The sequence below is a fragment of the Phycodurus eques genome, chromosome 12, assembly GCF_024500275.1.
Source record: "Phycodurus eques isolate BA_2022a chromosome 12, UOR_Pequ_1.1, whole genome shotgun sequence".
NCBI lineage: Eukaryota > Metazoa > Chordata > Actinopteri > Syngnathiformes > Syngnathidae > Phycodurus > Phycodurus eques.
In genome coordinates, this window is record NC_084536.1 from 5,917,104 (window position 1) to 5,939,481 (window position 22,378).

Sequence of the window (22,378 nt, forward strand, 5' to 3'; positions counted from 1 at the left end):
AACCGCTTGGCAGAACGGAGATAAACTAGGTTCTTGTGGTCAGTCCATATTATAATGGGTGCCTAATTGCATTGGCTGCTCTGGTCCAGTGTGGGGTGAAGAGGAGGCGGCTGGAGGTTCAGTGTGCGGCGGAGTGGTAGGAGGCGCAGCCTCCGTGAGTGGTGTGAAACTATGCGTCCTAGTTCCTTGCTCATGAGCTCTCTCTTGGAGGCAGTTGTCGATTTTGTGGCTAGAGGAATCAAGTTCTCGAGGAAGGTGGGTTCATCCCTGGTTGCGAGCTCGTCCTTCAGTTGTTCCGATAACCCTTTGAAAAAAATTCCCCTTGGTGCAGCGCCATCCCACCCGCATTCACTCGCGAGTATCCGGAAATCAATTGAGTAGGATGCGACAGAACTCGAACCTTGGGAGAGAGCTAAGAGGCGCTGAGTGGCTTCCCTACCCTTAACAGGATGATCAAATACATTTTTGAGTTCGGCCATAAGGGAGTCTAGTGACCTGAGTACCAGGGAGGAATTATGACAAAGCGCAGTGGCCCATTTGGCAGCTCTTCCACACAGGAGGTTGATGATGTATGCAACTTTGGATCTGTCAGTCGGATAGCTCAGCGGTTGTGGGTCAAATACTAATGGGCAGTTTAGTCGAAATTGACTACATGACCCCGAGGTTCCCCGAGTAAGGTTCGGGAGGAGGAACATGAGGCTCTTTGTACGGGAGGCGGGGAAGAATACTCACAGGTTGATTGCTGGAGTGGAGCTGGGAAGACAGGAGGGATACTTGTTGTGCGAGAGTGGTTAATGAGTCCAGGATTTTGCAGAGGGCTTTGTCTTGTCTGCTGATATGGGCGCCCTGATGGGCGAGCGCTTCCCTCAACGCTTGTGTAGTCGTCATGGCCTGAGTATTCTGTCACGTTCTGAGTTGGATTGGACCCAAGACCAGACTGAGGCGGAGGGAGTACATTTTGAATAGTTTATTGCAGGTTGACACAGGGTAAGGATATCCGAGGTGGGGTGGTGGACCGGCATGACAAGGAGCGAGCAGGAAGCGGGAACGGGAGCAGGTGGAGTGGCTTGGCGGCTGGAGCAGGCAGCGAGGCGAGAAAGGCACAGGAGGAGCACTGGAGACGGGAAAGAACACAATCGGTAAGTACAGTATCGTAGGACAATTACTGTCATACCACAAAAAATCCTGGAAGTACGAGAGTCGGCTGGTGAATCACAGAGAAATGTTAATACTCAGGTGAAGGCTATAGAACTTGACAGGGTTTAAATCCAGGCAGCAATCAGTGCTGCTTAAAGGGGGAGAGGGAGAGACAAGGCACACGGTGCCACCCAAGCTCCAAAAGAGGAACTGCAGGGCATGGATCGTGACAAGCATTTTAGCAACACTCTTTCAAAATTCGACCATTATAAGACTTTACTTCTTGTTGAGGCAAAGGTTAAAATAGTTCTACAAGGCAAACCGAACTCGCATTAAACCCTTCACAAATGCAATAGTTAGCAAGCCCATTTAAAATGAAATTTTTCTAGTGACATTATTATTATTGTTTTTATTATTATTATTTTTATTAAATGTTGCAGCTCTAAGCTGGTTTCACACATTCCGATTTTTAACACATTAAACACATTTTCAATTGATGTGCTCACTGCTCAAACGAAGCACACCACACACACAAAACATCTGTCACCGTACCAAGACTGACCTGTGAGAGGCAACTTGGAGCCACAGGGCATCCAGACTGCTGAAAAACACAAATCAGAGAGTAATAATAGAAGAAGAAATCGAAGAATTTAAGCTTGGCTAACTTTAAGCTTGTCTGGAAACTACATTGCAAATTCTTCTCCTTGTCATTTTTATTGCTGTTGTTCCTCTTTGTTTCTGGCAAAAAGCTGAGCTTCAGGTGGCTTCCCAATTGATGACTGTTTCCTTTCACATCAAAATCCATCGGTGTTGAGCACACACATAAAAATTTGCAATTGTAAATATTAACAGGTTTAACATTTGCCATTGTTGGCCCCAACGGTTTTCTGAACAAGTAGGCAGAGGAAGAATCACTCTTAACACACCTCACACCACAGGATAATTGCACAGGATAATGTTTCAGAAATATCAGTTAATGGGGCCTTTTTTGAATGAATGAAAAAGATAAAATTTTGCCTGATTGCCAATATGTGTGTACCTCGCTTTAAACGTCGCTATATCAGCCAGTTCTGTTGTTTTGCAAGAAGCCGATGTGCTTGAGTGTCCGCCCGCCTGCTGCCAAATCGTGAGCCCTTTGTCCCACCTTTTTGTCTGCTCATTACTGCTTGCTGACTGCACACTGATGCTGGTATTTGGCCAGAGTGCAGGATAATCCCACAGTCACTCCAAAAACCTTGATCATCTTTTATAGTTGGCTCATGTTCTTGACAGAGAGTCATGACTTGATGGTCGTTGCGTGCCATCCACTTGTGGCGATTGGGGTAGTGGTCCAAGCTCAGCCAGCATAGTCGGGATGCTCAAAGACCACCTAACAGCCGCCCTTCACTATGATGAAGTTGTATTAACTCAAGTAGGTCCAGGCTGTCAGCACAGCACTCCTACACTCTGCCTTGGCAGTTTGCATCCTCGAAGAGCAAGATTTAGATGAAAGCAAGCTATCTTCAGTCCATGTGTAGTAAATGGAAAATTTGTCCCAAAATGTGAAGATGCGTGCTCCCTACCGTCCTCTTTTTTTCTGATATCGCTGGCTTCCCTCCTAGCCTTTTGCGCCTCTGCACTGGTTTATATCGAAATGCAGAATGTGCAGACCAGGGAAACCTATTATCATCTAAATTTGCGCATTTGCATATCAGCAAAATGGTCAAGTTTGATTTCCCTTTGTGCACACGTGATGGCCTCATATCAAAGAATCAAGTACCCTGAACTGACCCAGGATGTTTATTTTGATATCTCTATGTACACATTTTGTACTCTCTGAAAGTCATCAGATTGCCAATCTATTGTACTGTCCTTGAGGAAGACACTTGACAACTGCATGGCCGGCTGTCAGTAGTGTGAATTAGACAATTGAACTCATATGCATATTTTTATCAGTGTCAATCAATTTGTACTTCTGTCAAACCAGTAGGTGGCAGCTTGTTACTTAAAAATTGCAAATGCTAGCTTCTCAGGTCCCCAGCAGGGAGCAGTTTTGCTGCTAATGTAAATAGTGTGATATCATAGCATGGTGACACAGTCTAGAGCAATATCAATGGAGGATACCCAGCAGTGTTTCTAGACCCACCCCTTTTAGTACTTAGCCTGTGTGGTAGGTACCCAACATGATTGGCTAGCAGATTTTGGTATACTGATAGGCTGCTCCAGCAAGTCACCAAAGACTCTCCAACTGGACCAAAATGCTGCTCTTCAAGTACTGACTAGAACGAGAAGCAATCATTTCTTCAGCACTTGCTTCACTAAATATTCACTGAGAAGTATAGTGCTCTCTTAGTTGAGGGGACAAAAACGTAGTGATAAAGCTATGAAGCTAACAGAGCTAATGCCCTTATTAAATACAGTCCCCTCCAAATGTATTGGAATGCCAAAGTCAATTCCTTTGTTTTTGTTGAATACTGAAGACATTTAAACACCTTTTGTTTGAACCCACTCACTTTTCAAGTGAGCAAAAGTATTGGAACAGACATTATTACAATGTAAACAATAGTGTGGCACGGTGGACGACTGGTTAGCACATCTGCCTCATAGTTCTGAGGACTCGGGTTCAAATCTAGCTTCGCCTGTGTGGAGTTTGCATGTTCTCCCCGTGCCTCCGTGGGTTTTCTCCGGGTACAGCGGTTTCCTCCCACACCCCAAAAAAAACATGCATGGTAGGTTAATTAAAAGCTCTAAATTGCCCGTAGGTGTGAATGCAAATGGTTGTTTTCTTTATATGTGCCCTGCGATTGCCCAGACTCAGCTGGTATAGGCTCCAGCACGCCCGCGACCCTAGTAAGGCTAAGTGGCACGGAAAATGGATGGATGGATGGATGGATAAACAATAAAGTTTTCAAGCCACATGTAAATGTGAAATGTTGCTATATTGCTTTTTGGAAACAGCACTTAAGTCAATCATGGTAGTAATAACATTCAACCATTAAGTTTCACAACACCTAATTGCCATCCATAATCTGAGTTTTTGTATCGATATTTCTATAAAACAAATGTGGCAAATTGTTGGCGTAGTACCATTTGGCCACCGAAGAGTTTGCATTATGCATGCGTGTAATTTTACAGACTAATGCAAAATAAAACAATCAAACGCGGTGTGCTCATAGTAGCAGCTGTCTCTTGTTCCGCTGATGCTACGTTTACACTAGGGTTGTGCATCTCTGGTCTGTGGACGATACAATATGTATCTCGATACACGAACAACGATCTAATACATTAAAGATCTTTAGCAGCAACGGCAGATGCAATATGGTTCTATAAAGCTCCTAATCCAATGCGGGGTGATTTAGCACAATTTGATCCAGCACAATGTGATTAGATTCAATTTTATTTTCATACTCTGATACATACTCTCACAATAGAAATGGCTGGTTATTTATTTTTTTTTCTTTTTACCAATTCGGACCAATCAGAAAATTCAGTTCAGTAAACAGCGCCCCCGTTGACGCTAGAATTGTTCCGTCCTCTGATTGGTTTAGAGCTAATCGAGTGGGTTTTCCCTGCACAACGTTACGTGAAGCCGGCGGATAATGCACAATGATGAACATGACGGGAATGATTGTTAAAAATGTATTTTCATGGCAGATTTTTCAATGCAAACTGGACATTGAGACTGTCAGTCGGACGCTTAGGTGGCTGGCATGTTTCAACCCGGTAAAGGATTTATTCTCCACTTCAACAACTACGTAGCTGGCTCGGACTCAACACAACTAGCAAAAGATGATGGAGTTTGTCAATAAATAATACGCATCTCTGTTGAGTATGATGTGTTTTATTGAAGGTTTTTGTCATGTTATTAGACAAATCATGATTGTGAACTGGTATACTGTAGCGTAACAGTGAAATAACTTGGCTGTGGAGAGGAACTGAAAATAGAAAAGATTAAAATACTGAAAAGAAAACTATGTCAAGTCTCCGCACCATGACTGTCATGTCAAATTTTTTAACAGTTTAAAAATGCCTGGCCAGGCATTCATGGAAACGTGACGTTCGTCCCGTTTTGTTCACGGTGACCTGAAACTTGATTCCCGTGCCTGCCGGGAACATAATTTAAAGGTAGTATTACTTTTCAGCTATACACAAGAGACCAGTACAGCGGCCTTCAATGGTCAAAAAGGTGAAAAACATTCAGCAGTCATTTGTCAACATGGTCAGCAGTCAGCTAAACTGACAACCTCTCCCGTGGTCATCTGGTTTGAAGCACATCCTTCCCCAAAATCGTTTTTTTCTTATTTCCCAAAAGCAGATCTGCTGTTTTAAGAATTGAAAAAAGTCTGGGAGGGGAGGTGGGGGGTCATTAGAACCTGTGCAAGTGAATTGTCACACAAAGATAGTTTTTTACCCTGCATAAGATCGGGAGCCAACAAAGTGCTCGTGCCCACAGAGAGAACACAAAGAAGCCCAGCTGATGCGTCCTCACCCCATAGGAGAGGTGGCCACAATTGGCACTGGACCAGATGCATACAGTCAGGAATAATAACCATTTGCAGAGCTATTGAACAAACATTATAGGTGTGTATGCTGCGCTGCTGAGTAAGATGTTCCACACAAAGACTCCATAGATCATTTGGCTATCATGACCAGCTATAAAAGGTTTTGGCAGCCAGGCACAGGCAGCAGTACAATCAGGGACAGTATTGGACATCCACATGGGCAGAGTATGCAAAATGATTTTTTTTTTTTTTTTTTTTTTTGAACATGGCTGTTAAGATTCTGGTTGTTTTTGTTTTTTCATTGCAGATCATCTTCTACGAGGACAGGAACTTCCAGGGTCGCTCCTATGAGACCAGCAGCGACTGCGCCGAGTTGACCTCCTTCCTGAGCCGCTGCAACTCATGCCGGGTGGAGAGCGGTTGCTTCATGGTCTACGAGCGCCCCAATTTTATGGGTCACCAGATGCTGGTCCGCAGAGGAGAGTACCCTGACAACCAGCGCCTGATGGGAATCAGCATGAGCGACTGCATCCGTTCCTGTCGCATCATCCCCATGGTAAGAACGTCAGGTTGCCATCTGCTATTGGAGCGTCGGGTTTTAGATAAGGTTTCACCCCCCTTAAGCTGTGTCCCTCACTTTGCAGCACCGAGGTCCATTCAGGATGAAGATCTTCGAGAGAGAGAACTTTGGAGGTCAGATGAACGAGCTGCTGGACGACTGCGACAACATCTTGGACAGTCTGCGCATGTCCGACTGCCTGTCCGCCCAGGTGCTGGAGGGCCACTGGCTCCTGTATGAGCAGCCCCATTACAGGGGCAGAATGCTCTACCTGAGGCCCGGAGAGTACAGGAGCATTAGAGACATGGGGCTGGGTCCGGTTGACATGAGGATCGGGTCTATTAGACGCATCATGGAAACTTGTTAAGAGGCTCCTTCTTTGAAAATGTAATGACTCACATCAATAAATGGTTCATAATTTATATCATGACGATATGCTTATTGTGGATTATCCCCATCAGACTGGTCCTGTATTTTAAAGACAATTGGTCTGTGGTAGTTGCTGGTCTTTCAATGAAAGTGTTGTATAATCTATTAGGAAGATATCTGAAACAATAAAATATTAGTTGTGACAACAGATTTTGGATCCTACGTCTTTGGCAAACACTATCTTTGTTGTTCTACTGACATTTTGACACGTCAGTCATTTCTAAAAAAAAAAACAAAAAAAAACCTACATGCAACAAATAAATATGGAAAACAATTCTCAAACTTTGTGCAGTTACACAAAACACATTGAATTTTGGTGAGGATCTGGAATGTTTTCTTCCGTTTTACTCACTATGGCAACAATGACACTGTCCATCCCCCAGAATCAGCGTAATGGTATCGCCCATTTGTTCATCAAACTCCATGAACCAGGAAATAGCCTGACAACTAACAAACAAACAAAGGCAACCACCAACAAAAAGTGCCATTCTATTTAGGTATGGTCATTATAGCCTCCCTAAAAATGTTTGGTATACGATCAGAAAGCAGAGGGAGCGATCAAGTATTATTTTTCGCACTATTTATCGAACCACTGGCAATAGCAATACAGCAGAACACTAATATTAAAGGTATCAGTACTCCTATGTCAAAACACAAAATTAATCTTTATGCAGATGATATCCTTCATTATTTACAAGAACCCAAGGCATTACTTCAAACAGTTTTTAAACTCATTAAGACATTTTTGCAATAATCAGAATATGCTATCAATTGGTCAAAATCAATAATACTCCCTATAACGTCTAACTCATGAAAATTCCGCGGACCAAATTCCAAACTTTCCTATTCCGACTGCGAATATTAAATATCTAGGCATTAATATCTCAGGAAAACCTATATAGTTAAATAATTAAAATCACATACTACCTCTACTGGAAAAATATTGTGATGATTTAAAACTTTGGAACAGCCTACCTATCTCACTTTTAGATATTCATAGTTTGGGCACCCTTTATTTTAGCCGTGCAGGCTTTTTTTGGGCCCGGACCCCCGGAGGAGTCGCTGTCGAGCGTCGTTTGAAGCCGGGGCCGGGATCGCTCGGATTCGGGCGCTGCACGGCCCTACTTCCCCCCTCTTCTCTGTGCTCTGCCCACCCGTCGGGCTGGGCCGGACCCGCAGGAGTCTAGCCTCTTACTTCACACACTCTGCACATTTTTCTAAATCCCCACACTGTACATACTGCACTCATTTCTCATTCAGGGTCCCCTGGGTGACTGGCACCAGGTACGTTGGGCCGGGCGCCGGGCCTGGTGCTGACACGTCTGGGCTGTTTTCCGGTCTCATCATGCCCAACTTCACTGCTCTGCCGGTCCTCCAGTTTTGAATGCATCTTACACCTGTCTGTGGGGGAGGGGCGGGGTTGGGCTGGAGAGGACACTTGGCCGGGTGTCCCGGCACTCGGGCCTGCTCTCTGGCCCGCCATGCTTCTCTCCCGCAGATTTTTAATTCACTACACACATTCACATATCCTTTGGGGGGCTGGCTGGCATTTGTGTCGGCTTTGTTCCGGTACATTGTGGTGTGGGGCTGCTGCGGTGGGGTTTTGGCTCTGTGTTTTTTTGTTTTTTTTTTGGTGTCCATTGGCTCCTGCGTCGGGTTGTTTAGACGCTAAAAAATAATCTCACCGCACCATTCGACAGTAGCACTGCCTTCCTCATTTTGCCACATCCCGTCCTACCCCTTTTGTGTCCTCTCTTATCGAGTTTTCTCTTGGTTAGTTATTGCATGTCGTCACCGGGTGTCCCCCCTCCAAACCCTCCCCCACTAGATTTTCTTTCCCCCCATCCCAAAGGTGGATTGCTTGATGACTGCAGAGGAAATGATATCCAGATCACATACTATTCTAAAATAAAATAAGTTTAAAATAACAAAACTACAAAATAACACTGACTTAATGCATGATGAACTTGATGAAAGTGATTTCATTAGGGTCCTCAAACCTCTGTGCTTGTGCCCAATCAATATCTTGAAAGTAGAGCGCCTTTTATTGGACCCAAGGACACTTAACAGGATCAGCTGTAGCGAGTGCCAGTTGCGAGTGACTCTGTATCTTATGTCGTCTCTAACGTTATGGAGATCAATTAAATGGGGACCCTCAACCTATGTGGTCTGGTTTTATTTTATTTTTCCTATACATATTTAAAAGTGAATGGTAAAAAAAAAAAAAAAAAAAGGTCATTTACTCATTTTCAGGTTGCCGGAGTCATCATCATGAAGACAACTGACCTCACACCACCTTAGCTAGTACAGTCTGAAATATGTAGCATTAGCTTGCTGCCAAGATTTACCATTAACTGCTGATTCATTTGCACATATCTGGGGCCAAATTATTTTCTTTTGCTACAGTACTGAGAAAACCTACAGTAAAAAGTACAGTAGTTTAGTTTGAGAAAACCTTGAGGTTTCTTTCATTAGCATATCAGGAATTATATTAATTTCTTTTTTTTAAATGCCCTTTTTCATTTTGAACATGAGCAAATGGGACAGCAGCTCTAAAGGACCAGTTCACAGCACTTTTTAATCTCATTCTCAATAATTTATGTACACTACCCAGCAGCTCATGTTAGGGATTCACAGTACCTATGCACCCCGGTTTTCTTTTAAAAAGTGCTTAATTTGAAGTCCTGTTTAAAAGAGAGAGACAATTTTTTTTGCTGAGATAACTATTTTGTTTAGTTGAGTCAATACCAACAATCTCCCACCCGAATCAGATCAGTTGCCCCGCTCCAACTATACATAAACTACTTGATGTACACTATTTATACTGTTTGTCGAGATGTCATATGAACTCTGACTCATTGCTTGCAATATCATTCAGAGAGACCCTTTGATTGGCAGATACATTCAGATAGTTTGTAAACCTAAGAGAGGTACAATTACTTGATATTGGGGTTGTACCCTCAAATCTTCTGCTTTTGTACCCTTGGCTCTAAAATTTGTAGATTTGGGAACATAGAGTACATGTACCGTTTAAGAACTGGAAACTCCAATGATTGGCTCTATTAAGGGTATAAGGACAGAATTAACCCTATACCCCTAAAACCAGGACTTCTCTTTTGTATTCAAGATCTTTATAACACCAGGTGTTAATTTGGTTTGACCTTATCTTCAAATAAACCCTGAAAAGGGGGGGATAAATGACTCAAAAGTCTTTCTCAGACTGAAAAAATCACAAGGACAATTTTTCAAATGTGAGAGCCCTCACATGTGATGATGAGAAAGTCAGGATGTGTATGCTTACTTCTTTTAGTGTGTGGTGCACTAAAGATGACCAACACAGTACATCGTATACATAATACAGTGGTACTGACCAAGCGTAACTCGTACATCAAATCAATTGTCGCCATTGAAATTAATTGTAATGCCATTAATCCATTCAAGCCCCCCAAAAAAGAATTTCTTGTTTCCTGTTTTTAATAAGCATTGTGTTATATAAAAAAATAATAATAATAATAAAAGAGAGAGTGTTTTATATTCACTGTAAGTGTGTTGTAATCCAATGCTGGATGTGTGCCTCTTAGCGAGTGAGTGACATCAGGAGCTGGAGTCAGTTGTGGAGTTGTTGGCACAGCTGCTTATGAGTGTTCTCATTTTGTATTTGAGTGTTTGACTGTTTATCCAGTTCAATAAACAGCCAAAAGTGCATTGGTGACTACTGCTGTCCTTACTGCTCTCCACGTGAAAGGGCATTACAATACTTCAATAGCTCCATTATCTCACTTAACTCGAGCAGCAAAATATCTGAACCTTGCTCGTCACTAAAAATGTTTGGCTTGCAACGCAAAGCAAAAAAATTTACCAAATTCCAGTTTGTAACTCGAACATAACTCTTAAGGTGGAGAACTCTTAATTCAAGGTACCACTGTCCATCCATCCCATCCATCCTCAGTCAGGATAAGCTTTGAAACCTCTGCAACCTGGGTCTTTGCTGGGTTTTTGATCGGAAGAAGGGAAAAAGGCCCAATTATCTATGTGTGTACCCCGCTTTCCTTGAATCACCCAAAATTTATCAAAACAAGACACTGGTGTGAACCACAAGGGCAGTCAAGGAGCAGATTGGTCACAAATGAATCATGAATAATCAGAATCGTGGGTACAAACAAGGAATCACAAAGGAACACTTCATACAGTATACTCTTAGTTGGATAGTCCGACTAACAATCATGCGTGTTTATTGTGTGGGTGCGTGCTGCAAATGAATTTCAGACTAACATCATCTGGAAAATATGAAGCTCTACTTTATGCTAAACCTATGATCGATCCTAGGTGTTTCGAATGAGCCCAGTAGCAATTTGCTTTGTACACTTTCAGGCAACACTTAATGTATTCCACATTAAATTATTCTATATTTTCACATATAATTGGTGAAAAAAAGGAATGCATGACTCCTGTCAAAGGAAAATTCTGTGTGGCTGTTATGACCCTGTGGGTATGTGCAAGCAACTCAACACTATAGGCTTTTAAAGTCGGTGCTTGCTCAGGATTTTAGACAATAGGGGGCACACAGTCTTTGTCTCTTGTCAGGTATAAATTACGCATGTTCAGACAGAGAGGTATCAGTTCGAGCAGTTCTCTGATAGAACCAGTAGACCACCACTATCAACATGGGCAAGGTAGGTAAACCACCACCACTGGTAATTTCACTTTAATATGCCAGAAAATTTAAAACTTTTTTTTTTTTTTCTCCAAGATCATCTTGTTCGAGGAGAAGAACTTCCAGGGTCGCTCTTACGAGTGTATGAGCGACTGCGCTGACATTTCCTCCTACTTGAGCAAGTGCCAGTCCTGCCGCGTAGAGAGCGGCTGCTTCATGATCTACGAGCGCACCAACTTCATGGGCAACCAGCACTTTTTGAGGAGGGGCGAGTATTCCGACTGCACGAGTCTGATTGGCCTGAGCAGTGGTATTAAGTCCTGCCGCATGATCCCTGTGGTAGGTCTAAAACACAGCAAATGTTACACAAGTGTGCCTGCTGTTTTCACTAATTCCTGATTTTGTTGTCATCCAAAAAAGCATAGAGGGCAGTTCAAGATCAAGATCTTTGAGAGGGAGAACCTGAGTGGTCAGATGAACGAACTGGTGGATGACTGCGAGAATATTATGGAGCGCTTTGGCATGACCGAATGCTTGTCCTGCCAGGTGATGGAGGGCCACTGGCTGCTGTTCGAGCTGCCCAACCTCCGCGGGAAGATACTCTATGTAAAGCCCGGTGAGAACCGGAGCTTCAGGGAGATGGGCATGAGCACCACTCGCTTCATGAGCATGAGACGCATCACCGATTCATGCTAATCGTACGTTGTTGGTCAAATAAATGATATGACTTTCTAAACTCTGGTTTTGTTGTACTTCATCCTAATCAGCCGCAATTGTTGGGGCTGGAACCACTTATGAAGACTACATACTAGGTCATCTACAGTACTTTCATCAGTTTGAATGGTCATGCTATAAATCACAGAGACAAGACAAATCAGTTAAGATTCACGATAAAACTGAAAAACTGAAATAAAACTTTAGCAATCGAGTAGACACAGAATTGTTTGCACAGACACTTGCTGTCAGATAGAGTTCATAGGGCTCAAAAGACACACAAGAGGCTCTTCAACCCCAGCCAAGACTTAACTCCAGAACCAAGGACTTTTGTAGAAACTTAGCATGTTCACACCATAGGAACTCAAAAATAAAGTTCCTGATAATTTTTCGGGTCCAGTGACTCTGCTAGTTCTTTCAAGATGGCCCAGGAATCTTTTACCTAAAGGTGAATCATAATTCTACCACTTGCTGCATTATAATTCAGGCAAACAATTGTGAAAAGTCTACAGCTGTTTTTGTAATCACTACGTTTTTTATTTGTAATTTTTGCATCTTGCTGTGGGATGGAGGACTCCGAGACAAAAAGCTACCAGAGATGTTGCGGACTATGAGGTGCAAGCTGTGCTGTCATTTTTCTTCCCTTGAGGAATGCAGAGGAAACTAGAAGTAGCAATCATAAACAATAACATCTACTACCAAAAATATGTTTTGGTGAGCTCATGATACATGCTCTCATCAAAACAAATAAGCTAAAATCAGACTAAAAAAAGTAATATCTCTGAATCACTGCTCCGTATCAATATAAACTATACAGTATATTAGAAGTAAGCGCCTAATGAAGTCATCAATAATCCACCAGGTCCAAGTTCATTGACACATTTACGTTCTCAAAAAACAATACGTTTTTGTAAAACATTTGAACAGTTAAAGAAAGAGACACATTTGGATAAGTTGTTAAATTTTTACTCATTCATAAGAATGTGTTGGATTTAATCATTTCACACCTGATCATATTCACTTCACTAAGCCAATCATCTCCTCAACAGCCCCGATGTCATTAAGTTACATTTTCATTGTGTCTTTTTCAGTACTCTCGTCAGTTCATCATTACATGTTTTTGTCACACAAAAAGAGTGTCTTTGTCAATTTATGTTTGAATAATAATTTTGTTTGTTAAAAAAGTATGTTATCCCGCATGGACTTGTCGGGTCCTTTCTTGCATTTGGGTCACCTTGCCTTGCCTACCAACATTCCTCCCTTATATTGTAAAATAATTTGTATCCAACTAGAAACATTATCAAGTTAGATCAACCCAGCTCTGTGTGACCCTGAACAGGATAACAAGTTTATAAAATGGATGGATGGGTATTCAGTTTCGCGCTTGTCCCTCACTGCCTGGCCACTAACTTCCAATATATCACGCAGACTGGAAAAACCTTTGTCAGTAATTCAGATCCCAAACCTTTATTCTCATGTTGTCAATGACTATAAGTCCTCTTGCGAAATGGTACAATAAACATGGAAATAGCTGGGATTTCTACCATAATCCACTGAAGAATGCAAATGTCCTCAACATTTTCACCAATAGAAATTTCCCACAAGCATTCTTATTCTGAGGTCCAAAGGGTTTGTGGCGTTACTATCCACACCCGGTTGATGACATCACAGATCACTTGAGTCAGACCTGATTAACAGAACACAAAGGTCGCTATGGTCTCCTGCTTGTTTGACATATATCCATGCGTACATACCCACATGCCTCCACAATCTGCCAGAAAAAACACTTCTGTTTGTCAGCTGGTGCTTTGTATACAGACGTGTCAGACTATTGTTGTAGGCGAACAAAAGGATACTCATGCCTATAAATTGTCAGCTTACCGATCAGAGAGACATGCAGCGTGTTTTGAGTAAATCAGACGCTAATGTCCCACTCAGTGTTGGAAGCCTTAAGAAAATGCTCATTGTTCTATTTTCCGTGTGGGAAAACGTGATCGTAAAGTCTTACTGGGATTCAGTCAAAGTGGAAATGTGACAAATGCCCCTCAGCACTCCATAGGGCCTCCATACCGTGTTGCTGTGTCAGGGCCTCAGACACAATGGTTGCTGCAGAGTCTTTGGGTTTGGTCGGGTATAAAAGACACGGTGGCGTCATCACCAAAGCAACAGCACAGTTCTCTGAGGAACTAGCACAGCCAACACAACCATGGGCAGGGTAAGCGCACACATCCATAGCCTACTTTAAGAAGTCTGTTTCTAATCATTTTTAAACCCGGGAATCCATTTCCCAGATCACCTTCTTTGAGGACAGGAACTTCCAGGGTCGCTCCTATGAATGTATGAGTGACTGCTCCGACATGTCCTCCTACCTGAGCAGGTGCCAGTCCTGCCGCGTAGAGAACGGCTGCTTCATGGTCTATGAGCGCCCCAACTTCATGGGTAATCAGTACTTCATGAAGAGGGGTGAATACGCCGACTCAATGAGCATGATGGGCATGAGGGACTGCATCAGGTCTTGCCGTGCTATCCCCATGGTAGGCAAGATAAGGTTTACAAAGCATTTCCTCAATGAAAAATGACAATGGATTTTAAAATATACAACTTGTCCTGAAGCAGCACAGAGGCCAGTTCAGAATGAAGATCTTCGAGAAGGAGAACTTCAGCGGCCAATCCAACGAGCTGCAGGAGGACTGCGACAATATCATCGACCACTTCCGCATGAACGACTGCATGTCTTGCCAGGTGATGGAGGGCCACTGGCTGATGTTTGAGCACCCCCAGTTCAATGGCAAGATGATGTACGTGAGGCCTGGCGAGTACCGCAGCTTCAGGGAGTTGGGCCTAAGCAGCATGAGGGTCATGAGCATGAGGCGCATCACGGACATGTAAAAGTTCTGTGAAATGTTTCACTGCAAATAACATAAATAAAACTTTTCTCAAAAAGTATACTGTCTCCCTGAGAAAGCACGAGTACATTGTTAACATCATTTTCATAAAAGTACTAAGAAATCACAGTGTATCATGGTATTGTTGATGACAACCTAGTACAGTGTTCCCTCTCTATATCGTGATCCATCTATTGCAGATTACGTGCATCATCCATGCATCCATCCATCCATTTTCTTTCGCTTATCCGAGCAGTAGCTTTAGCAAGGAAGTCCAGACTTCCCTCTCCCCAGTCACTTAATCCAGCTATTCCGGGTAGACCCCAAGGCGTTCCCAGGCCAGCCGGGAGTCCTGTGTCTATTTTCATCCCAATCGCTTCACACTCGGCTGCGAACCGCTCCATTGAGAGTTGGATATCACAGCTTGATAAAGACAACAGTGCCACATTGTCTGCAAAAAGCAGAGATGCAATACCAATGTCACCAACCCGGACCCCCTCTACGCCTCGGCTGCGTCTAGAACCTCTGTCCATAAAAGTTATGAACAGAATCGGTAACAAAGGGCAGCCTTGGTCCAATCCTGACCGGAAACAAATCCGACTTACTACCTGCAATGCGGACCAAGCTCTGAACAGCCCTTAGCGAGGAGTCCAGTACCCCATACTCGCGAAGCACCCCACACAGAACTCCCCGAGGGACACGGTCGAACGCCTTCTCCAAGTATACAAAACACATGTAGACAGTTTGGCGAACTCCCATGCACCCTTGAGGATCATCCCGAGGGTGTAGTGCTGGTCCACTGTTGCACGGCCAGGACGAAAACCACACTGCTCCTCCTGAATCTGAGATTCAACTTCCTGACGGACCCTCTTCTCCAGCACTCCTGAATAGACCTTACCAGGGAGACTGAGGAGTGTGACCCCCCTGTAGTTGGAAGACACTCTCCATCACCCTAGTCTGCCAAGCCATAGGCACTGTCCCTGATGTCCACGTGATTTTGCAGAGGCTTGTCAACCAGGACAGCCCCACAACATCCGGAGCCTGTAGGAACTCCGGGCGAATCTCATCCACCCCCTACTTGCCGCCGAGGAGCTTTTTAACCAACTCTGTGACTTCAACCCCAGACATAGGAGAGCCCGCCTCAGAGATCCCAAACTACAATCTTTTTGGCCTTGTTTGTTTTTTTTTTCTGTCCGGCCCACGCTTGCTCGCTATCTACGAAGTCTTGTTCCGTAAGCACAGAGTGATTGACAAGTGACAGCTGCAACAGCCTGAGAAAATGGGTTGGACATACCCACATGGACCAAATTTGATTGGCTATCAGCATAGGCAGTGATACAAAAACACAGGTATAGCCTACAGTGTATCACAACAATAGCCGCCCGACCCAGCACCCCAACCATTAATTCCTAGTGGACAACAAAGCTGTTGGCCGTTGTGCTAGACTTTTTTGTCCCCTTTCTTTTTCTTTAGCTTCTTCTTTGTCTTGTGGCCTGGAATGGTCCACTGTAGCATCAGCTCACTGGGGAAATATCCAGTTTTCCCATATGCCAGTGCGCCCATGCTGATAACACCTCTGAAACCGAAATCCCTGGGATGACTGCGACCCCCATTCCAGATCAGTGCTGTTCACACAGAACTGTAACCTGGGAAAAAGGGGAAACATACCCAGCTTTAAACCTAAGTGTGAAAGGGGTTTCTTTGGATATCAGTTAGGGGACTACCAGAAAGCAGGGTAACAGGGGTGTCTGACACCCACAAACTGCTGTTTGTTGGTTGCTGGGCACGTTGTCACTATGTGAACACTCACAAAACACACCCACAGTTAATTCTTTGATTCTCACTAAACAGAGAGCTGTGCTGAAATCCCGAGTAGTGTTTGAAGTTTTTGTGCATCTTTAAAGGCAAGGTTGGAGTCACATGAGAGTCAAAGGGATATAGAGCTGCACAAAGTACATCGTCTTCCCCTGTGCAATGAGTCTTACTGACAAGAGCCATGTTCCCCATGGTAAATAGCTTGCTAACTTGCTCTGCACCAGCTACGAGCTGCGGTTGACTAGCCTGCGCGGCTAAACAGTGTCCTTCCTCTGACCTGCTCATCTAAGTCACTAATCCTCTCCTCCATTGCAATAAGCTACACTACTGGCAAGTATCATGATCAGTAAAGGAGGACGAGGAGTAGCTAATCATGTGACACACTAAACAAAAAGAGAGAAGAGGAAAAGACAGAGCTAACCGGTAAACTAGCATTAAGGTAGCGTAGCGAAACACCAGAATAAGTTCTTTTGTGGTACAGTACACTTTTAACAAAAGTCTGGTTGAAAAATTTTCTCAAAATATTTTTTTTTTAATCAAATTACCTTTGGCAAGGGGGTATATAACCCATTCAGAAATATGTCTGTTATAATTTTTGCACTTATGTTTATATTGCGAAACAGTGAAGGGGCTGAATATGATTGGTATGAATTTTAGACCATATTGGCCATTACTAGGTCAAACACTGTTTTGTTGTAAATATGTACTCTGGACTGTCAATTAATTTTTCAAAAGCAAGTCGATTGTTTAGGTTTAGTATCTGAAAGTGATGTACAAGTTATTACTTTGGGATTTATGTCTGAAACCCATTTAAAAAAGACAAAAGACTATTCTCATCACTGCCGGCCATTGTCATGGTTGTCAACCACACGGTTGGACCTATTTACACGTGACTAGCATGGCTGAAAATCCTTTCTAACATGAAAGAAAAAGCTTTTCTAAAGACTGAAAGGTTTCCCGCAGTGCTGAAAATATGGCCATAACCTCTGTGTTCTGGGTGTCAATAGTATGTCGCTGACTCAGGGCTTTGTTAAGGGGAGGAGCCATCATTTGGTCAGGTATAAAAATAAAGGGTTAAACCAGGTACAGGACACCACAGCAACACAACCAGTATGAGCAAAACCGGCAGCAGCATGAGGGGCAAGGTACGTTACATTTAAATTCATCTGTCCATTTTGTACCACTTGTCCTGTTCAGGGTTGCGAGTGAGCTGGAGTCTATCCTAGCTGACTCTGGCCAAAAGGTAGGGTACAGGATTGACTGGTCTCCACTCAATCACACGCAGAGGTGGGTAGTAATGTGTTACATTTACTCCGTTACATTTGCTCAAGTAACATTTTGGATAAATTGTACTTGTCAGAGTAGCATGAATGCACTGTACCTTTTACTTTTACTTGAGTATTTATGTGAAGAAGAATCGATACTTTTACTCCGTTACAATGATCGACACCCCCCTCGCTACTTTTATATACAGTACAGTATCCATTATTACGTGCGCGATCTATTTTCAGACTTTATCTTCGACTTCCGCATAGGGCGCCTTTGCGCCAATCCAACATGATCATTAGTGTCATTTGACTCCAATTCATGAATCAGACGGCACAAGGCAGTCACATGACCGCACACAAACATATTTCAGCTCACTTCAAACATTAACACTGTTTCTCTCTCTCTCTCTCTCTCTGTCTCTCTCTCTCTCTCTCTCTCTCTCTCTTTCTCTCTCTCTCTCTCTCTCTCTCTCTCTCGCATGCACATACACACACACACATACACACACACACTCACACACACAAAACTATCACAAATTCTGGTCAGCAAACAGCTTCTTCATTTAGTCATTTAAGTGAATAATTAAGATAATGTTTCTGTAAGCCCTTAAGCATGTGTTGGTTTGGCACACTTAAAATTTTTAATGGTGGCAGGTGTGTGTGGACTCTAATATATTATTATTATTATTATTATTTGACATTAATGCTCTGATTTTTTTTTTAAATCAGAAGTTACTCACGAAGGGCGGCACGGTGGGCGACTGGTTAGAGCGTCTGCCTCACAGTTCCGAGGACCGGGGTTCAACCCCCGGCTCCGCCTGTGTGGAGTTTGCATGTTCTCCCCGTGCCTGCGTGGGTTTTCTCCGGGCACTCCGGTTTCCTCCCACATCCCAAAAACATGCATTAATTGGAGACTCTAAAAATTGTCCGTAGGCATGACTGTGAGTGCGAATGGTTGTTTGTTTCTATGTTCCCTGCGATTGGCTGGCAACCAGTTCAGGGTGTACCCCGCCTCCTGCCCGATGACAGCTGGGATAGGCTCCAGCACGCCCGCGACCCTTGTGAGGAGAAGCGGCTCAGAAAATGTATGAATGGAAGTTACTCACGAGTTACACTTACTTTAGTAGTTTTTTTCACGGAGTACTTTCTTACTCTTACTGGAGTAAATATTTGAAGGAATACTTTTTACTTTTACTTGAGTCATATTATTCTAAAGTAACAGTACTGTTACTTGAGTACAATATTTGGCTACTCTACCCACCTCTAATCACAGGGCTCATATCGACAAGAATGTCTTCAATATATTTAGTATGCATGTTCTGTGGGGTGACACTGTAGTAACTAGGAAAAAACCCAGGCAAACCCTGGGAAAACATGCAAGTGCCACAGAAACCAGAACCTTGTGAAACAGACGTGGTAACCCAATGCACTACTTTGCTGTTTGTTTAAATTAAATTTCTTTTTAACCTGAAAGTACTGTAATTTCTCGTGTATAATGCGCACCCATGACCTCAAAATTCTGAAAACCTCTTCTACCTATGTATAATGCATTCTTACAATGCATGATTTTGCTTCTACCGATGATCAAAACATGAAGTATTATCTGTATTTTGTTAGTTTTTTTCAAAGAATTATTCTGAAGTTAAGCACTTTATTTTAACACATAATACTTTCTTTTTATTTACTTGCTCTTATTTTGAAATTCACAGGCCTACCTTTATTTAGTAAATTAGAAAACACACATTTGTGCTCATATGTTTGATTACCCAGGCAGAATTTGTAAGCTGGGTACAATTCTATAAAGAAAACATGAAGGGCCAGGCAAAATTTTATTTTTAATGGGATTCAAATTAGGCGGCAATGGTCAACTGGTTAGAGCGTCTGCCTCACAGTTCTGAGGACCGGGGTTCGATCCTGCGTGGGTTTTCTCCGGACTCTCCGGTTTCCTCCAACATCCCAAAAACATGCATGGTAGGTTAATTGACAACTCTAAATTGGCCGTAGGTGTGAATGTGAGTGCGAATGGTTGTTTGTTTGTATGTGCCCTGCGATTGGCTGGCAACCAGTTCAGGGTGTACCCCGCTTGCTGCCCGATGATAGCTGGGATAGGCTCCAGCACACCCGTGACCCTAGTGAGGAGAAGTGGCTTAGAGAGTGGATGGATGGATGGATGGATGGATGGATGGATGGATGGATGGGATTCAAATTAAACTGTCAGGAATTTCAGAAAAACATTATCATCAAACAAAATATAACCATAAAGAAATTAATCATGGTTGTTGTTCAGTCATCAGTCATATTTAAAAAAAAAAATATATATTTCACAAATTCTTCCAACATATGTAAACTTATGAGCACAACTGTACATATATGCAGTCATAGGTACCCCTCTAATATTGGAATTAACGTGTCGGCGACACCTTTTTTATAACATCTCAGTGGCCGTGACATACTAAAATGAAAGGGTACACCTTTCTGATAACCTCTAGGTGGCGGTGGTATATTGGAATGGAAAGTGTACAGCTTTTTCACAATCACCAGATGGTGGCATGCATTTATAAAATGGGATTTTTTTTTTGTTTGTTTGATTACCCAGGCAGAATTTGTAAGATGTGTACAATTATTTTAAGAAAACATGAAGGACCAGGCGAAATAGCTTTTATTTTATTTTAATGGGATTCAAATTAAACTGTCAAGCATTTCAGAAAAGCATTATCATTAAAGAAAACATAACCATAAAGAAATTAATGATGGTTGTTGTTCAGTCATCAGTCGTATTTAAATAAATATTTCACCAATTCTGGTTGGGTATGTAAACTTATGAGCAGAATTATATAAATATATATATATATATATATATATATATATATATATATATATATATATATATATATATATATACATATATATATATATATATGTATTTATATATATAAACATATATGCAGTCATATGTACCCCTGTCATATTGGAATGAAAGTGTAGTCTCCACCTTTTTCATAACTTCTAGGTGGCATACTAGAATGAAAGTGTACAACTTTTTCCTAACCTCTAGATGGGGGCATACATTTATAAAATGTGAAAGTCTTTTTTATTTTCTCCTATAGCTATGTATAATGCGCACTATTGACTTTTGATTATCTTTGGGGGTAAAAAAAAATGCGCATTATACAAGAGAAATTACAGTATGTTGGTTTATGACAATTCACCGTTCTTCTCCTGCTATACCAGATCGTCTTCTACGAGGAGAGGAACTTCCAGGGTCGCTCCTATGAGTGCACGAGCGACTGCGCTGACATATCCTCCTACCTGAGCAGGTGCCAGTCTTGCCGCGTGGAGAGCGGCTGCTTCATGGTCTATGAGCGCCCCAACTTCATGGGTAACCAGTATTTTATAAGAAAGGGCGAGTATACCGACTCCATGAGCATGATGGGCATGAGAGACTGCATCAAATCCTGCCGCATTATTCCCAAGGTGGGTAGAAAGCGATGTCCTTCCTAAGTTAGAAATCTCAAGAAACCTCCATTGATGCCAATACTTTTTCTCGGGCTCTCTCCAAGCAGCACAGAGGCCAGTTTAGGATAAAGATCTTCGAGAGGGAGAACTTCAGCGGCCAGTCCAACGAGCTGATGGATGACTGCGACAACATCATGGAACGCTTCAACATGAATGAATGCATGTCCTGCCAGGTGATGGAGGGCCCCTGGCTGATGTTTGAACAGCCCCAGTTCCGTGGCAAGATGATATACGTGAGGCCCGGCGAGTACCGCAGCTTCAGGGAAATGGGCACAAGCAGCACTCGCTTCATAAGCCTGAGGCGCATCACGGACTCCTGCAACTAAATGTATAAAATAAAATAAAAATCAATGAAACAAAGTATACCGTGCACTATTGTACCATTTGCCGAACATTCAACTTTACTTTGTAAATAAAGAAGACTACCTCGATCTGAACAACACATCTTGAATCTTATTGTTTGAGCATGCAGATGCTAGCTATCCATTTCATAATTTCAAAACTGTTTTCATTGCCATTTGTCACGATGTTCAAAGAATTACAACAAAACTACCTAAACAATTTCGATTGCTCTTTGGGTGCAGATCCGCAAAAGCAAGTCTAGGATTCTGAGGCTGTACACTAAGCGGAAAAAGCGGGTTGGGTGGACTAGTGAGCGTCACAGGGACTATCCAGGACGAAACAAAAGCTCTCCAGGAATACATCAAAAAAATGGTCCCCAGGGACAAACTACTAAATTAATGCCTAAGGCAACAGTATCCCAGTAAGGAGAAGGAACCAGATGGGCTGTCATGGAAAGACAAGCCCCTACACGGCATTCACCACCAACAAATTAAAGAAGTTGCTCACACAGAGAAAACATACAAGTGGGTGGAAAAGGCTGAATTCAAAGACGGAGCACGGGGGCACTAATCATAGCA

General features: G+C 42.7%; 4 protein-coding genes across 4 annotated transcripts; all 4 read left to right on the plus strand.

Annotated features, from left to right (window-relative positions):
* The first annotated feature begins 5,825 nt into the window (after positions 1-5,825).
* On the plus strand, positions 5,826-6,544 carry LOC133411090 (gamma-crystallin M3-like). The gene is made up of 3 exons (XM_061692974.1): positions 5,826-5,843; positions 5,926-6,174; positions 6,263-6,544. Exons 1-3 carry the CDS (start codon positions 5,835-5,837, stop codon positions 6,542-6,544), a joined length of 540 nt encoding a protein of 179 aa, XP_061548958.1. The 5' UTR covers positions 5,826-5,834.
* Positions 6,545-11,083: 4,539 nt separating this feature from the next.
* Positions 11,084-11,956, plus strand: LOC133410591 (gamma-crystallin M3-like). Its single transcript, XM_061691966.1, has 4 exons — positions 11,084-11,095; positions 11,256-11,279; positions 11,357-11,599; positions 11,681-11,956. Exons 1-4 carry the CDS (start codon positions 11,084-11,086, stop codon positions 11,954-11,956), a joined length of 555 nt encoding a protein of 184 aa, XP_061547950.1.
* A 1,975-nt stretch (positions 11,957-13,931) lies between these two features.
* On the plus strand, positions 13,932-14,863 carry LOC133410439 (gamma-crystallin M2-like). The gene is made up of 3 exons (XM_061691623.1): positions 13,932-13,952; positions 14,266-14,508; positions 14,591-14,863. The coding sequence occupies exons 1-3, from the start codon at positions 13,932-13,934 to the stop codon at positions 14,861-14,863; spliced, it is 537 nt and encodes a 178-aa protein (XP_061547607.1).
* A 4,888-nt stretch (positions 14,864-19,751) lies between these two features.
* On the plus strand, positions 19,752-21,784 carry LOC133410440 (gamma-crystallin M3-like). The gene is made up of 3 exons (XM_061691624.1): positions 19,752-19,763; positions 21,174-21,416; positions 21,506-21,784. Exons 1-3 carry the CDS (start codon positions 19,752-19,754, stop codon positions 21,782-21,784), a joined length of 534 nt encoding a protein of 177 aa, XP_061547608.1.
* The last annotated feature ends 594 nt before the right edge of the window (positions 21,785-22,378 follow it).

Excerpts from the sequence above, each read along its gene's own strand:
- LOC133411090 (XM_061692974.1), top strand. Across the intron at positions 6,175-6,262 it reads CCTGTCGCATCATCCCCATG|CACCGAGGTCCATTCAGGAT; the intron begins GTAAGAACGTCA and ends CTCACTTTGCAG.
- LOC133410591 (XM_061691966.1), top strand. Across the intron at positions 11,280-11,356 it reads CCACTATCAACATGGGCAAG|ATCATCTTGTTCGAGGAGAA; the intron begins GTAGGTAAACCA and ends TTTTTCTCCAAG. Across the intron at positions 11,600-11,680 it reads CCTGCCGCATGATCCCTGTG|CATAGAGGGCAGTTCAAGAT; the intron begins GTAGGTCTAAAA and ends CATCCAAAAAAG.
- LOC133410439 (XM_061691623.1), top strand. The coding sequence starts at position 13,932 with ATGCTCATTGTTCTATTTTCC. Across the intron at positions 13,953-14,265 it reads TGCTCATTGTTCTATTTTCC|ATCACCTTCTTTGAGGACAG; the intron begins GTGTGGGAAAAC and ends TCCATTTCCCAG. Across the intron at positions 14,509-14,590 it reads CTTGCCGTGCTATCCCCATG|CACAGAGGCCAGTTCAGAAT; the intron begins GTAGGCAAGATA and ends GTCCTGAAGCAG.
- LOC133410440 (XM_061691624.1), top strand. Across the intron at positions 21,417-21,505 it reads CCTGCCGCATTATTCCCAAG|CACAGAGGCCAGTTTAGGAT; the intron begins GTGGGTAGAAAG and ends CTCTCCAAGCAG.